Consider the following 15516-nt stretch of genomic DNA (forward strand, 5'->3'; position numbering starts at 1 on the left):
TCTGAAGATTTGTTTCAGCTGTGAAGCTCTTTCACTTTCTATTCTTTACAAGGGCTTGGATTTCAGGCTGGGTGTGAGAGTTTTCTTTTCTTTTTGCTCTCTTTTTATCAGGACGTGCCTGAGTAAAGTAGGAGGTCTCCAAAATGAATAAATAAAGGGGAAAATATCTTTGCATGCCCCGGACTTGCTCAAACCCCTTTAAACTGGCACGCTTTCAAAAATCTGAAGCTGAAATGTATTTGCAGAATGATAAGCAAATGGGATGAGGACAGCGTCCACAAAATAAGTGATCAGGTTTAAATAAATTTATTTTTAGTATTTCCTGGCAAAGGGAATATGTGCAGGATGTGTGACAGGATGTTGTGGCTGGGTAGGTAAAAATGATTATTCCCCCCCCCCCGCCAAAAAAAGATATCAAGAAAATGAGACTATGAGCAAACTTATTATCATTATAGATAATCTTTGACTTATGACCACAATTGGGTTCAGAATTTTGGTTACTAAGCAAGGCAGTCATTAAGTGAGTCATCAAATGATTGTGAAACAGTCATGTTTTACAAACATTTTTATTGCAGTTGCTAAATGACTCCAGCTTTCCCAATTGATGTCAAAAACTGGATGGGAAGATCAGTGAATATCAATCAATGACTACAAGATTCTGTCACAAGTTGTAATAGTGAGCCAGTTGCCAAATGCCCAAATTGCAATCACGTGACTTCAAGGGTAGTGCAATGATCGTAACCACAGTGGATAAAACCGATGCTTTTTTTAAAAAATCAAAAAAATCTGATTTTTTTATTTAAATCAGATTCTTTTTATTTAAATCAGATTTTTTTAAAAATCAAATTTATTTTAATAAACTGCTTTTGCGGTAAACATCTAAAGAAGTTTTCTATTTAAGATACATTAAGAATTCAGTTTATTCAGCATGAAATGGAGCTTATTTATGTAGCAGGTGTCTGTATATTCTGCAGTATTTACGTTTTTGGTAAACTCATCCAATGAATCCAAGCTCTACAAGGAAACCTTCATTTCGTTTGCAAATAATAATATTAAAGATTCTAACCACCAGCAAGAATGAGTCCTTACATTTAAAGAGCACCTGTCATTTTATATCCAACAAGGCAGCACCTGTTAGCAGGCATTCACTCACCTGCTGCCTGCCATGTTCCCTCACCTTGTTCTGCCACTGCTGCATCACCAGCCATCCCACTGAAGTGAATGGGATTGTCAGTGCGTCAACAATGGGTCAGGGGAGCCGCTGCAGGACAGAGATGACAATTGTTCTTTAAAAAATATGATTTAAATCGAGTTGATTTAAATCAAGCCTTTTTACTAGTGATTTAAATCATGATTTAAATCGAGTCAAATCCACCCTGGTCGTAACTTTGAGGTCAGTTCATAAATCACTTTTTCCAAGGTTGTCATAACTTTGGACCATCATTAAATGAATGATCATAAATCAAGAACTTCCTGTATGCACAGAAGCCCAAGTCTTTGGAATCACTCTTCCTGTCAGCTAGCCTGCTGCCATAGAAAAGGGGAGAGAGATCAATGGAGATTTTTTTCATTGCAGCTTTGCAACTATGGCCTGCATTTCGCTTCTCTCTCCAAGGGCATTTATGTTGGCTTTGGTATGCAGTGGCCTCTAGCTGCCTAGCCACAAGGGGGCTGGGCTGTGTACAGTTTGTTTCAAGTTGCTGTTTTCATGCACTTTGCTTCAGAACTTGCCTGGAATTTTGTTGCTTTCAGTTCATTCCCAGTAAAAGTACTTTTCTCTAAATCTATGGAGCCAAGGATTTTTCCTTCCTAGAAGATGGACAGAGGCAGCCCTGATATTAGACAAGCTCTGCTTTAATTGTCAATCCAGAGACAGCAGTCTACCGTGGGAACTGAGCATCCAATGTCCAACCACAGGGGTGAGCTGGAGGGAACTGGAGCTTTGGCCAACTCCCCCACTAGACCATAACATGCTCGAGGTGAGGCCGAATGGCGAGAGGAGCTGGACCTCAATGAGAAGCCCATCAGGCTCAGGTGGGTGAGAAATGTGGGGTAGAGGGAAGACCCAGACCCCTTCCCAGAGGAAAGTCCAGAGGAAGCCATGCTGAACCAGGCCCTGTTCCTGATGCAACAGGTTAGAGGGAGTTGAAGAGCCCAAGAGCCTCTTGCACAGACAGTTACACACGTTTTCTGGGTCACCCTAAACCAAGCTGCATAAGCCATTCTGCCTACAGGGACCACTCCTCAAAGGTGCTGGGCCCCAAAGCTCCCTGACTTGGGGGTTAAATATGAGGGAGAACCCGAGCATCTGGGGTTCTTCCTGGTGCAAGTCTGGAACTACATGCGGAAGTATGGAGCTGAATTGGAGATGGGGGAAGCCCGAATAAGATGGGTAATCATGGCTCTGGAGGGGCGAGTGGCTGAGTGGATGTCTCCCTCCACAATAACTATGCTGCCCAATTGAAGAACTATGACCACTTTATGGCAGCCCTCCACCAGCAGTTCAAAGACCCACTGGCCGAGTACAAGGTTCAGATCTGGATAAAGACAATCACCCAAAGGCAACGGTTGGTGGCCATGTACACCCAGGAGTTCCAAAAGTTGGCATGCCAGCTGGCCACATGACCCTAAGGTATCCTCATTGACTGCTCTGAAGATGGTCTCAACTATGACATCTACCACACCTGTGTCTCGTGCAGGGCCCCACGAACCCTGCAATGCTGGTATGTGTTGGCAAAGGAAGTGACCTCAACTGGGACCAATGCTGAAGGGCTAGCAGATGGAGCACGTCCTTCCCTCCCATGCGTAAAATACCTCCCAGGACCACAGTGTCAGAGGTGGGAAGGAAGGGCATCAAGCTGTGGCATGTCAATCAGCAAACCCAACCTCAGCGTCATGGCAACTCCGAGGGAGGATCCAATGAAACCAGCTCTAAGGACCCAAGAGACAGCCTTGAAAGGTCTAGAGGTCATAGAGTTTGCCCCTCCTGCCTCTGAGAGATTGGAATTCACAGTGGTGGGGTTTAAATAATTTAACAACTGGTTCTCAGCCCTAATGACCAGCTGGGTAGGCGTGGCTGGGTGGGCATGTGATGGGGTGGGCATGACCAAGTCGACGTCACTCATGTTGAGGGGCACTTCTCCTCTACTGGCCACTCGTAACCATGGGGATGCTGCAACAGTTGTAAGTGTGAAAAACAGTCATAAGTCACTTTTTTCAGTGCCATTGTATCTTTGAATGGTCGCTAAATGAACTGTTGTAAGTCAAGGATTATCTGTATAAAAATACAAAAAACTTTCTTTGCTTGCAAAAAGCTGCCCTAAATACCAATCATTAGATTAGAAATGGGAGAATACAAACTGAAGACCAACGATAGCCACAGCCATCATGGAAACCTAAACCATTCTGTCTGAATACCTTCTTTTCCATCAGCAATAACTGCAAGCTGGAGTTACAAATCAGGAAGGGTGCCAGAGTACCTTGAGGAATTAAAATAGTTAAAATGCAACAATAACTATCAGCAGCTAACTCTTGCTCATAAAGTGAAACCCTTTAGCAAAGAGGTCATTTAAGCTCTCCAGAAAGAGCACACCCAGGAGAAGCAATCCTTAGATCCATTTGCACCACTTAAAGATACCAGCTGCTCTCATTCACCTCACAAGATATCCTAAGGAAATCATCCAGATTTAAGAAAATATCACATGCTCCCCAGAAAGGCAGTATAAAAAATCAATGCCAAGCTTGCATCCTGCCTCTTGGAAGTACACCCCAAAAGGGCAGTGCCAGGAACCAGTAAAGCAGTGAAGAAGGACCCCCTCCTTGGGTAGGAAAAGAAACCATAAGGCAGGAAAAAAATCAAGCATAATACAAATAATTAAATCACCACAGTTTAAATCTTTTTAAAACTAAAACACAAGCCTTGTCTGGCTCAACTTCTGGAGGCAAGCTGTTCCACTGATTAATTGTTTTCATTATCAGGAAATTTCTCCTTATTTCTAGGTTGCTTCTCTCCTTGATTAGTTTCGATCTGTTACTTCTTGTACTGCCTTCAGGTGCTTTGGAGAATAGGTTGACCCCCTCCTCCTTGTGGCAGCCTGCATGCACAAAACATAGTCACCGAACCGGTAGTAACACCGGTTGAATCCCACTCCTGGTATGTATGTGTGTATGTATGTAATGTATGTAATGTATGTAATGTATGTAATGTGTGTGTGTGTGTGTGTGTGTGTGTCAGATGAGATTCTGCCAAAACGTTGCTACAACTTTAAAAGCACAACTATAATGACGTGGGAAAATACCCAAACAAAGCTGAATACCATACATGTAAGTACCATGAAAACTTAAGAATATATATATATATATATATATATATATATATATATATATATATATATATATATATATATATATATATATATATATATATATTCTTAAGTTTTCAGGGTACTTACATGTATGGTATTCAGCTCATATATACTCATATATACTCATATATACATATATACATATATACATATATACATATATACATATATACATATATACATATATACATATATACATATATACATATATACATATATACATATATATTAAGAAACTTAAGAAAACAAATACATACATACATACATATATATATATATATATATATATATATATATATATATATATATATATATATATATATATATATATATATATATATATATATATGGATCTTTGGTTATTCGGGTTTTCTCCCGCGTAAGATTCAAAGTATCTAGGCAACGTTTTGATGAAGTCTCATTCATCATCTTCAGGCTTCTGTCTTCAGCTCTGTGCTTCTCAGAGTGATGTGAGCTTGCAGCTGCTTCTTCCTTTTAACTGCTAGTGGGGGTGTGACTTGATTGGGTGGGGGCTTGGCTGTGTTCTGATTGGGTGGGGTGTGTTCTCATTGGTTGGGGGTTTGGCTGTGTTCTGATTGGTTGGGGGTTGGCCATGTTCTGATTGGCTGGAGGTGTGTTCTGTTCAGGTGGGGGCTTGGTTGTGCTCAGGTTGGTCTTAGTTACTGGGGGATTTGAGCTTGTGAGCTGTGATCTTGCTGTTTGGCTTCGAGTTCGTGGTCGTGCTGCATCTTCATGGTGGGGGTCAGTTCGCTTCATGTATGGCTCAGAGGGGTTTGAAGTGGGTAGTGATGCAGCTGCAGTGCGGCTTCTGGTCTGTGGTCGTGTCTCATCTTCTGTGTGGGTGTGAGTCTGCTTTTTACGTAGAAGTGTGGTGGTGGCATCTTGTGTGGCCCTCATGGGTGTGGGTCTGGTGTCAATCATCATGTTAGGCACTCGTCTGTTCATGAGGGCGGGTTTCCAAATGGCTGGTAAGCGGGAGGTGTCATCTCTTTTATTCATGCTGTGTGGGCGTTTTTCTATCTCTATGGCTTCTCTGATTATTCTGTTGTTGGAGTGTTCGGTTTTGGCGATAGTTCTGGTATTTTTAAAGTCAATCTCATGTCCTGTGGCTTTGAGGTGTTGGACCAGGGAAGAGGTCGGTTCTTCTTTTTTGATTGAGTTCTTATGTTCTTCAATGCGTGCACTTATTCTTCTGTTAGTTTGTCCAATATATGTGGTGGGGCAGGCGGTGCACGGGATTTAATATATTCCTTGGTTTTCTAACTCGATTTTGTCTTTAGGGTTTCTTAGGATGGTGGATATTTTTCTGTTTGTGCAGAATGCTGTTTTAATGTTGTGTTTTTGGAGGATCTTGCTGATTTTGTCTGTAGTGCCTTTTATATATGGGAGGAGGGCTTTGCCGTTCTCTTGTTCTCTGTCTTGGATTTTGGTTGGGGTTTCTTTTTGGATTAGGTGGGTAATCTTCTTTCTTTGGAATCCATTGGCTGTTAGTACGTTGGTGAGAGTGTTTAGTTCGGTTTTTAGGTGTTGTTCATCAGCTAAGCATTTTGTTCTGGAGATGAGTGTCTCAGCTACGGAATTGATCTGTGCTGGGTGGTGGTGTGAGAGTGCATGTAGATAGCGGTTTGTATGTGTTTTCTTCTGGTAGATGGTGTGTCCTAGGGAGCCATTGGGTTTTTTGTATACCAAGACATCTAGGAAGGGAAGTTGATTGTTAGCTTCTGTTTCCATGGTGAATTGTATTTTGGGGTGTAGGCTGTTGAGGTGTGTGAGGAAGTTGTTCAGTTTTTCTTTTCCGTGTGGCCAGATTATGAAGGTGTCATCTACGTATCTGAGCCAGAGTTTGGGTTTGTGATCATATTTTTCTAGAGCTTGTGTTTCAAAGTGTTCCATGTAGAGGTTTGCAATGACAGGTGAGAGGGGTGATCCCATGGGTGCTCCTTCTATTTATTTGTATTTTTGTCCGTTGTAGGTGAAGTATGTATTGGATAGACAGTGGTTGGTCAGATCTAGGATGTGCTTGGGGGGGTTGTATTTGTTTTGGATGGCTGTCAAGGCTTCTTTTATTGGCACTTGGGTGAAGAGGGATATGACATCGAAGCTCACTAGTAGGTCGCTGGGTTGTAAGTTTTGTTTCTTTATGATATCGATGAACTGGAATGAGTTTCTGCATAGGGCTGTAGTTGTTTGGCGAGAAATTTGGCTAGGTTTTGTAGAGGTGAGCCTATGGAGCTGAGTATTGGTCTAAGTGGAGTTCCTTCTTTGTGTATCTTGGGGAGACCATAAAGCTTAGGGCATCTGGATGATTTCTCTCTGGGTATGATTCTTTGCTGGATTTCTTCACTGATGGGGGAGGCTTTTATTTTGGATCTGGTGGTTTTTTCTAGGTAGGTGGTGGGGTCTGTCTTTAGGGGTTGGTATGTGGGGTCTAGGAGTAGGTTGGTTAACTTGGTTTGGTAGTCAGATGTGTTCATGATGATGGCAGATGAGATTCTGCCGAAATGTTGCTACAACTTTAAGAGCACAACTACAATGACGTGGGAAAATACCCGAACAAAGCTGAATGCCATACATACATACATACATACATACATACATACATACATACATACAAATATAGATATAGATATAGATATAGATATAGATATAGATATAGATATAGATATAGATATAGATATAGATATAGATATATAGATATATAGATATATAGATATATAGATATATATAATTTCATTGTATAATACTGTGTATATACCAGTGGTGGGATTCAATTTTTTTTACTACCGGTTCTGTGGGCATGGCTTGGTGGGCATGGCAGGGGAAGGATACTGTAAAATATCCAGTCAGAGGTGGTATTTTCTGGTTCTCTGAACTCCTCAAAATTTCTGCTACTGGTTCTCCAAAACTGGTCAGAACCTGCTGAATATATGTACAATGCGTACTCTGGTATATACGTACAATGACAATAAAGAATTCAAATGTGTGTGTGTGTATACACACATGCATACATATTCTCTCTCTCTCTCTCTCTCTCTCTCTCTCTATCTATCTATCTATATCTATATCTATATCTATATCTATATCTATATCTATATCTATATATATATCTGTATATCTATATATATATGTGTGTGTGTGTGTGTGTGTGTGTGTGTGTTTTCTGAGGTTCTCGCGGGTATTTGTATGTGGATCTTTGGTTATTCGGGTTTTCTCCCGCGTAAGATTGGAAGTATCTAGGCAACGTTTCGATGAAGTCTCATTCATCATCTTCAGGCTTGTGTCTTCCGCTCTGTGCTTCTCAGAGTGATGTGAGCTTGCAGCTGCTTCTTCCTTTTAACTGCTAGTGGGGGTGTGACTTGATTGGATGGGGGCTTCTGATTGGGTGGGGGTGTGTTCTCATTGGTAGGGGTTTGGCTGTGTTCTGATTGGTTGGGGGTTGGCTGTGTTCTGATTGGCTGGAGGTGTGTTCTGTTCAGGTGGGGGCTTGGTTGTGCTCAGGTTAGTCTTAGTTGCTGGGGGATTTGAGCTGGTGAGCTGTGATCTTGCTGTTTGGCTTCGAGTTCGTGGTCGTGCTGCATCTTCATGGTGGGGTCAGTTCGCTTCATGTATGGTTCGGAGGGGTTTGAAGTGGGTAGTGATGCAGCTGCAGTGCGGCTTCTGGTCCGTGGTCGTGTCTCATCTTCTGTGTGGGTGTGAGTCTGCTTTTTACGTGGAAGTGTGGTGGTGGCATCTTGTGTGGCTCTGGTGGGTGTGGGTCTGGTGCCATTCTTCATGTTAGGTACTCGTCTGTTCATGAGGGCGGGTTTCCAAATGGCTGGTAGGCGGGAGGTGTCATCTCTTTTATTCATGCTGTGTGGGCGTTTTTCTATCTCTATGGCTTCTCTGATTATTCTGTTGTTGGAGTGTTCGGTTTTGGCGATAGTTCTGGTATTTTTAAAGTCAATCTCATGTCCTGTGGCTTTGAGGTGTTGGACCAGGGAAGAGGTCGGTTCTTCTTTTTGATTGAGTTCTTATGTTCTTCAATGCGTGCACTTATTCTTCTGTTAGTTTGTCCAATATATGTGGTGGGGCAGGCGGTGCACGGGATTTAATATATTCCTTGGTTTTCTAACTCGATTTTGTCTTTAGGGTTTCTTAGGATGGTGGATATTTTTCTGTTTGTGCAGAATGCTGTTTTAATGTTGTGTTTTTGGAGGATCTTGCTGATTTTGTCTGTAGTGCCTTTTATATATGGGAGGAGGGCTTTGCCGTTCTCTTGTTCTCTGTCTTGGATTTTGGTTGGGGTTTGTTTTTGGATTAGGTGGGTAATCTTCTTTCTTTGGAATCCATTGGCTGTTAGTACGTTGGTGAGAGTGTGTAGTTCGGTTTTTAGGTGTTGTTCGTCAGCTAAGCATTTTGTTCTGGAGATGAGTGTCTTGGCTACGGAATTGATCTGTGCTGGGTGGTGGTGTGAGAGTGCGTGTAGATAGCGGTTTGTATGTGTTTTCTTCTGGTAGATGGTGTGTCCTAGGGAGCCATTGTATTTTTTGTATACCAAGACATCTAGGAAGGGAAGTTGATTGTTAGCTTCTGTTTCCATGGTGAATTGTATTTTGGGGTGTAGGCTGTTGAGGTGTGTGAGGAAGTTGTTCAGTTTTTCTTTTCTGTGTGGCCAGATTATGAAGGTGTCATCTACGTATCTGAGCCAGAGTTTGGGTTTGTGATCATATTTTTCTAGAGCTTGTGTTTCAAAGTGTTCCATGTAGAGGTTTGCGATGACAGGTGAGAGGGGTGATCCCATGGGTGCTCCTTCTATTTGTTTGTATTTTTGTCCATTGTAGGTGAAGTATGTATTGGATAGGCAGTGGTTGGTCAGATCTAGGATGTGCTTGGGGGGGTTGTATTTGTTTTGGATGGCTGTCAAGGCTTCTTTTATTGGCACTTGGGTGAAGAGGGATATGACATCGAAGCTCATTAGTAGGTCGCTGGGTTGTAAATTTTGTTTCTTTATGATCTCGAACTGGAATGAGTTTCTTACATGTGAGTTGATGGATTCTGCATAGGGCTGTAGTTGTTTGGCGAGAAATTTGGCTAGGTTTTGTAGAGGTGAGCCTATGGAGCTGAGTATTGGTCTAAGTGGGGTTCCTTCTTTGTGTATCTTGGGGAGACCATAAAGCTTAGGGCATCTGGATGATTTCTCTCTGGGTATGATTCTTTGCTGGATTTCTTCACTGATGGGGGAGGCTTTTATTTTGGATCTGGTGGTTTTTTCTAGGTAGGTGGTGGGGTCTGTCTTTAGGGGTTTGTATGTGGGGTTGGTTAACTTGGTTTGGTAGTCAGATGTGTTCATAACCACTGTCGCGTTGCCCTTGTCTGCTGGTAGGATTATTATGCTGGTGTCTTCTTTCAGGTTAAGTAGTGCAGTTTGTTCTTCTTTGGATAAGTTGCTTTTGGGTGGCTTGCTAGTGCAGAGGATGTTGGTGATTTCGAGTCTGATTCTATTAGCATCATCAGGGTTGGTTTTGGTCAGGCTGGTTTCAACTCCTCATATTATGGTTTCTGTGGGGATGTGTTTGGGAGCGACAGCAAAGGTGAATCCTTTTGAAAGGACCTTGGTTTCGGCTTCGGTGAGGATCTTGTCTGAGATGTTGTGCACTGTTTGTTTCATGTGTGTCTGTGAGGGAGGAGGAGTTGGTTTCTGGCGTTGTTGTAGTTTTCTGAGTTTGTTGGTGTGTGTGTCTGTCTTGAGGGTGGTCTGTGTTTCGGCTCTCCAGACAGCGAGTTGTTTGGATTTGTCCCAAAGTAAGGGGTGAATCTTGTTGCTGAGTTTGAGGTGAAGTGTGAGGAGATCTTTGTTGATTTGGTCTAGGAGGAATCTTTTTGTGTGAAGTTCATTTCTAATTAGGGCCAATTCTGTTCTTTTTAGGATGTGTTTGGTGGCTGCTGTGTTGGTGTGGAATTTCAATTGGAAGCTTGTGGGAATTAAATTTTGATCTCGGCAGTTGCATAGGAATGCGAGGTCACATAAAATGGAAGCTCTTTGGACTTCAAGTTTTTCATAAGTCCTGGTCAGATGGTGGGTTTCCTCCCGTAGAGGTGCAATATTTGTTTTCTGAGGTTCTCGGGTATTTGTATGTGGATCTTTGGTTATTCGGGTTTTCTCCGCGTAAGATTGGAAGTATCTAGGCGACGTTCGATGAAATCTCATTCATCATCTTCAGGCTTGTGTCTTCCGCTCTGTGCTTCTCAGAGTGATGTGAGCTTGCAGCTGCTTCTTCCTTTTAACTGCTAGTGGGGGTGTGACTTGATTGGGTGGGGGCTTGGCTGTGTTCTGATTGGGTGGGGCTGTGTTCTCATTGGTAGGGGTTTGGCTGTGTTCTGATTGGTTGGGGGTTGGCTGTGTTCTGATTGGCTGGAGGTGTGTTCTGTTCAGGTGGGGGCTTGGTTGTGCTCAGGTTAGTCTTAGTTGCTGGGGGATTTGAGCTGGTGAGCTGTGATCTTGCTGTTTGGCTTCGAGTTCGTGGTCGTGCTGCATCTTCATGGTGGGGGTCAGTTCGCTTCATGTATGGTTCGGAGGGGTTTGAAGTGGGTAGTGATGCAGCTGCAGTGCGGCTTCTGGTCCGTGGTCGTGTCTCATCTTCTGTGTGGGTGTGAGTCTGCTTTTTACGTGGAAGTGTGGTGGTGGCATCTTGTGTGGCTCTGGTGGGTGTGGGTCTGGTGCCATTCTTCATGTTAGGTACTCGTCTGTTCATGAGGGCGGGTTTCCAAATGGCTGGTAGGTGGGAGGTGTCATCTCTTTTATTCATGCTGTGTGGGCGTTTTTCTATCTCTATGGCTTCTCTGATTATTCTGTTGTTGGAGCGTTCGGTTTTGGCGATAGTTCTGGTATTTTTAAAGTCAATCTCATGTCCTGTAGCTTTGAGGTGTTGGACCAGGGAAGAGGTCGGTTCTTCTTTTTTGACCTCTTTGTTGGACCTCTTGCTCTGCTGCAGGCTCATGCTGCTCCTCCTGCCCCTCCCCATCGGAAATGCCCGGTAGCTGTGCCAGATAAGTTTTCTGGGCAGCCTGAGATGTTCCTGGCTTTCATGGGACAGTGCCAATTGTTTATGGCTCTGAGACCGGAGGATTTCCCAGATGACTGGGCTCGGGTGGGGTTTGTAATAAGCCTCCTTTCAGACTCAGCTGCCAGATGGGCCACTCCTATATTACTGCAGAACAGCCCATTGTTAACAGATTATCAGGGGTTTTGGCAACATATGCGCCAAATGTATGAGGACCCCATACGGATGCAGACGGCAGCCAGACGTCTGAAGGAACTTCACCAAGGGAAGCACCCCCTGCAGGAATTCATTTTGGAATTTCGGCTGATCTGTCTGGATTCCAATTGGAATGATGCAGCCTTGATGGATGCTTTTCAGGATGGCCTGTCCGATGAGCTGCAGGATGAGTTGGTTCGAGTGGAACCGGCCCCAACCCTTGACGCTCTGGTGGTGCAATGCTTGTGCATCGACGCCCGACTTCAACGGTGCAAGACTCGACGCCCCGTCCAGGAGCAGCCATCCACATCTCTGCCACAGCGCCTTGTACAACCAGCACCTGATGAACAACGTGTTTTGGGACATGTTAGATCGGTTCGTGGTGGTGTACCTGGACGATATTTTGATTTATTCCAGGTCCAGGGACAGCCACCTTCAACACGTTCGTCTGGTCTTACAATGTCTTCGGGAGCATCAACTCTATGCGAAGCTGGAGAAATGCCTCTTCTTCCAGACTTCCATAGAGTTCCTGGGACACATCATCTCTCCCGAAGGCATCGCCATGGACACGCGTAAAGTGGAGGCCTTGTGTAGTTGGGAACCCCCTCGTCGCGTGAAGGACATTCAACGTCTCTTGGGGTTTGCTAATTATTATCGGACCTTCATCCCGGGTTTTACCAAGCTGACGGGTCCAATAACCCAGCTCCTTCGAAAGAAGGTCCCGTTCCAGTGGGGGCCCCCGCAGCAACAGGCTTTTGAGGCCCTCAAGAAGGCCTTCATCGCAGAACCTGTCCTGAGGCATCCTGATCCACATCATCCTTTTGTGGTGGAGACGGATGCATCCAACATGGCTATTGGGGCGGTGCTGTTGCAAGCCCTGGCGGATAGCACGACTCTTTTTCCCTGCACTTACTATTCCTGGAAACTCACTCCTTCTGAACGCAATTACACCATCTGGGGAAAAGAGTTGCTGGCTATCAAGGCTGCGTTTGAGACTTGGCGACATCATCTTGAGGGGGCCCGACACAAGGTGGAGGTCTGGACGGACCATCGGAATTTGGAACACTTGTCAACAGTGAGGAAGTTGAACCAGTGGCAGATCCGGTGGTCGTTGTTTTTTGCCTGGTTTAATTTTTCTGTGACCTATATCCCCAGTGGTCACAATCGGAGGGTGGATGCCCTGTCTTGCAAACCTGAGTACCTTTGCCCCGAGAACTCCCTTCCTCCACGGATGGTGCTGCCAGCAGAATCCTTGACCGTAGTCCAGGAACCGGTGGATTTCCGGACTCAGGTGCGAGAGGCGCAGTGCCTAGACGCCTGGTCGCAGCAGAGGACGGGGAGGTTGGACCCGACTCCCCATGGACTTTGGAGGAGGGTTTACTCAAGCATCGGGGCCGGTTGTACGTGCCCACGGGGCCACTTCGAGCCCTTATTATGACTCAGTGTCACGACAACCCTGCAGCTGGTCATTTTGGGTTTTTTAAGACCCTCCATCTTGTCATGCGGACTTTTTGGTGGCCTTGAGTCCGGCATGATGCCTATGTCACGTCTTGTGTACCATGCTGGCAAGCGAAAATCACGACAGGTGCGCCTCCTGGTCTTCTTCAACCTCTGCCGACTCCGGAAAGACCATGGGGAGCGATTTCTATGGACTTCTTAACTCACTTGCCATCTTCGTCTGGATTTACGACTGTACTTGTGGTGGTCAACATGTTAACCAAGATGGCCCACTTTATTCCATGTCGTAAATTACCTTCGGCCCGTACTACTGCCCGGTTGTTCTTACAGCATGTGTTTCGTCTACATGGTCTGCCGGACAGGGTAGTTTTGGATTGCGGTGTTCAGTTTACTGCTCAATTCTGGAAGAGCCTGATGACCGCGTTGCAGGTACAGGTGTGCTTATCGTCGGCGCACCATCCAGAGACTGATGGTGGGATGGAGGAGGTGATTGGCATTCTCGAACAATATTTACGGTGTTTTGTCAATCACCGACAGAACAATTGGGTGGCTTATCTCCCTTTGGCGGAGTTTGCCTTCAACAACCCCCAGCACACCTCCACCCAAATGACACCTTTTTATGCGAATGTGGGCTTCCATCGCGGCTTTTTCCATTGACACTTTTAGATTCCCCAGTTCCTGAGACATGGGAATTCTTGGCGGAATTGCATTCTGTGCAACAATTGATTAGACAGCAATTGATACGGGCCAAGGAGGACTATAAGAGGTTCGCGGATCAATCTCGCCGGGCGATGCCCCCGCTGGCTGTGGGAGACCGGGTGTGGTTGTCCACGAAACATCTTTGGGTCGACCGCCCGATCAAGAAACTGGACCATAGGTTCATCGGCCCCTTTCCTATCAAGGCGGTCATCAATCCCGTAGCTTATTGTTTGACCCTACCGCGCTCCATGCACATTCATCCTGTCTTCCACCGTTCCCTTTTGGTTCCTGACACCCCTTCCTGTGATCTCCGACCTCCCGCTGCGGATGTTCCACCACCTGTACCCGACAATGATACCGCCACTGACGGCACAGTGGTCAGCATTCGGGATTCCCGCTGGCTGAAAGGATGGTTTCAGTATCTCATCGAGAGGCTGGGGGATGGACCGGAGGCCCTGTCCTGGGTGGATGCTTCCACGTTCCATGCCCTAGACCTTATACGGAGCTTCCATGAGCAGTTCCCCTTGAAACCACGTCCTGATCGTCAGATTCGGGGGAAGGGCCCTGCAGTGAGGGATAGTGTTGTGGCTCCAAGTCATGAATTCTTAGAGGAAGAGGATCCAGAAGATGAGGAGGAGGAGGAATTGGGAATGCCTTCCTCCCCAGGACCTTCCTCTTCGGCAATGCCTTCCTCCCTGATTATGCCTCAGGTTGAGGCTAATCAGGAGGAGGAGGAGGGCATATCGGAGCAGCCTGTGACGGAGAATCAAGCAGACGAATGCTGGCTTGATACTAAGCAATGTCGCAGGAGGAAGTGTGAGATGCAGCGCAGGAGACGTGGACGAATCAGAGACTGAGCTGAGTTGGTGACGCACCCCACAGGGAATAAAAGTGGGTGTGTTTGCTCTGAGAACTCCGCATGGGACAAAGTGTGAATTTTTCTGTGGAGCTTCGGTGTATCCTGTTTCTGGAAAGCTTTAGTGATTTATGTTTCTGTTATCTTGTCGGACTTGGCAGGCAGTGTGTGTGATACTGCCAAGAACTTAGCCAGCTCAAAGGAATTAACTTAGTAAATACTGAATCTTTTTGCCTGCTTGTATTTAGTTGGAGTTTGGACTTCTCATCTATCTTGTGAAGGTGAGACATAACACATACATACATACATACATACATACATACACACACACACACACACACACACACGCACACAGAGGTAAGTATGCGTGTATGCATGTATGTATTTATTTATTTATCTATTTATTTATTTATCTACTTATCAAAATTATGTGGCTGCCCAATTCATACATAGGTGATTCCGGATGACTTGCAACATTAAAAATCCACTACATAAAAACCCATAACTCCAACCCAAGAACAACAGCCACCCAATTAAATCAACCACTTCGTCTTCACCAATAAAAAGTTGTGGATTGCTGGACTCGATGTCTTTCCAGGTCTTGTCTTTCAGAAAAGCAACAGGTGGGAACCCATCGTACTTCAGTGGGAATAATGTTCCATAGAGAAGGGGCCACTACTGAGAAGGCTACTTTTTGAAGGGATCAGCAATATACCCTGCCTTTCCATCCCGGTGCGCCGGGTGCATTTAATAGTGGAGAGGTAGACCTGTGTGTAGTGCTTGCCCTGAAAGGATTGCTGGAGTCTGGGTTCCCTGGCCCTCTTTTCCAACCATCCAGGTGTCTTCCTTGCCACAGTCTGTTATTAAGAGTTGCCATTCCACT

The 15516-nt window shown here is 45.0% G+C and overlaps 1 protein-coding gene across 1 annotated transcript in view; it reads left to right on the forward strand.

Moving 5' to 3' along the window:
- The first annotated feature begins 1770 nt into the window (after positions 1-1770).
- LOC113425321 (perforin-1-like) overlaps positions 1771-15516 on the forward strand; it is a 47943-nt gene continuing 34197 nt past the window's right edge. Inside the window, exon 1 of the mRNA XM_087947959.1 lies at positions 1771-2034. Coding sequence (XP_087804085.1) covers positions 1971-2034 — 64 coding nt within the window. The 5' untranslated portion in view covers positions 1771-1970. The remainder of the gene's footprint in view (positions 2035-15516) is intronic.

Source organism: Notechis scutatus, chromosome Z (assembly GCF_049901735.1).
Source record: "Notechis scutatus isolate UNSWTSFEM ecotype Mainland chromosome Z, rNotScu1.2, whole genome shotgun sequence".
NCBI lineage: Eukaryota > Metazoa > Chordata > Lepidosauria > Squamata > Elapidae > Notechis > Notechis scutatus.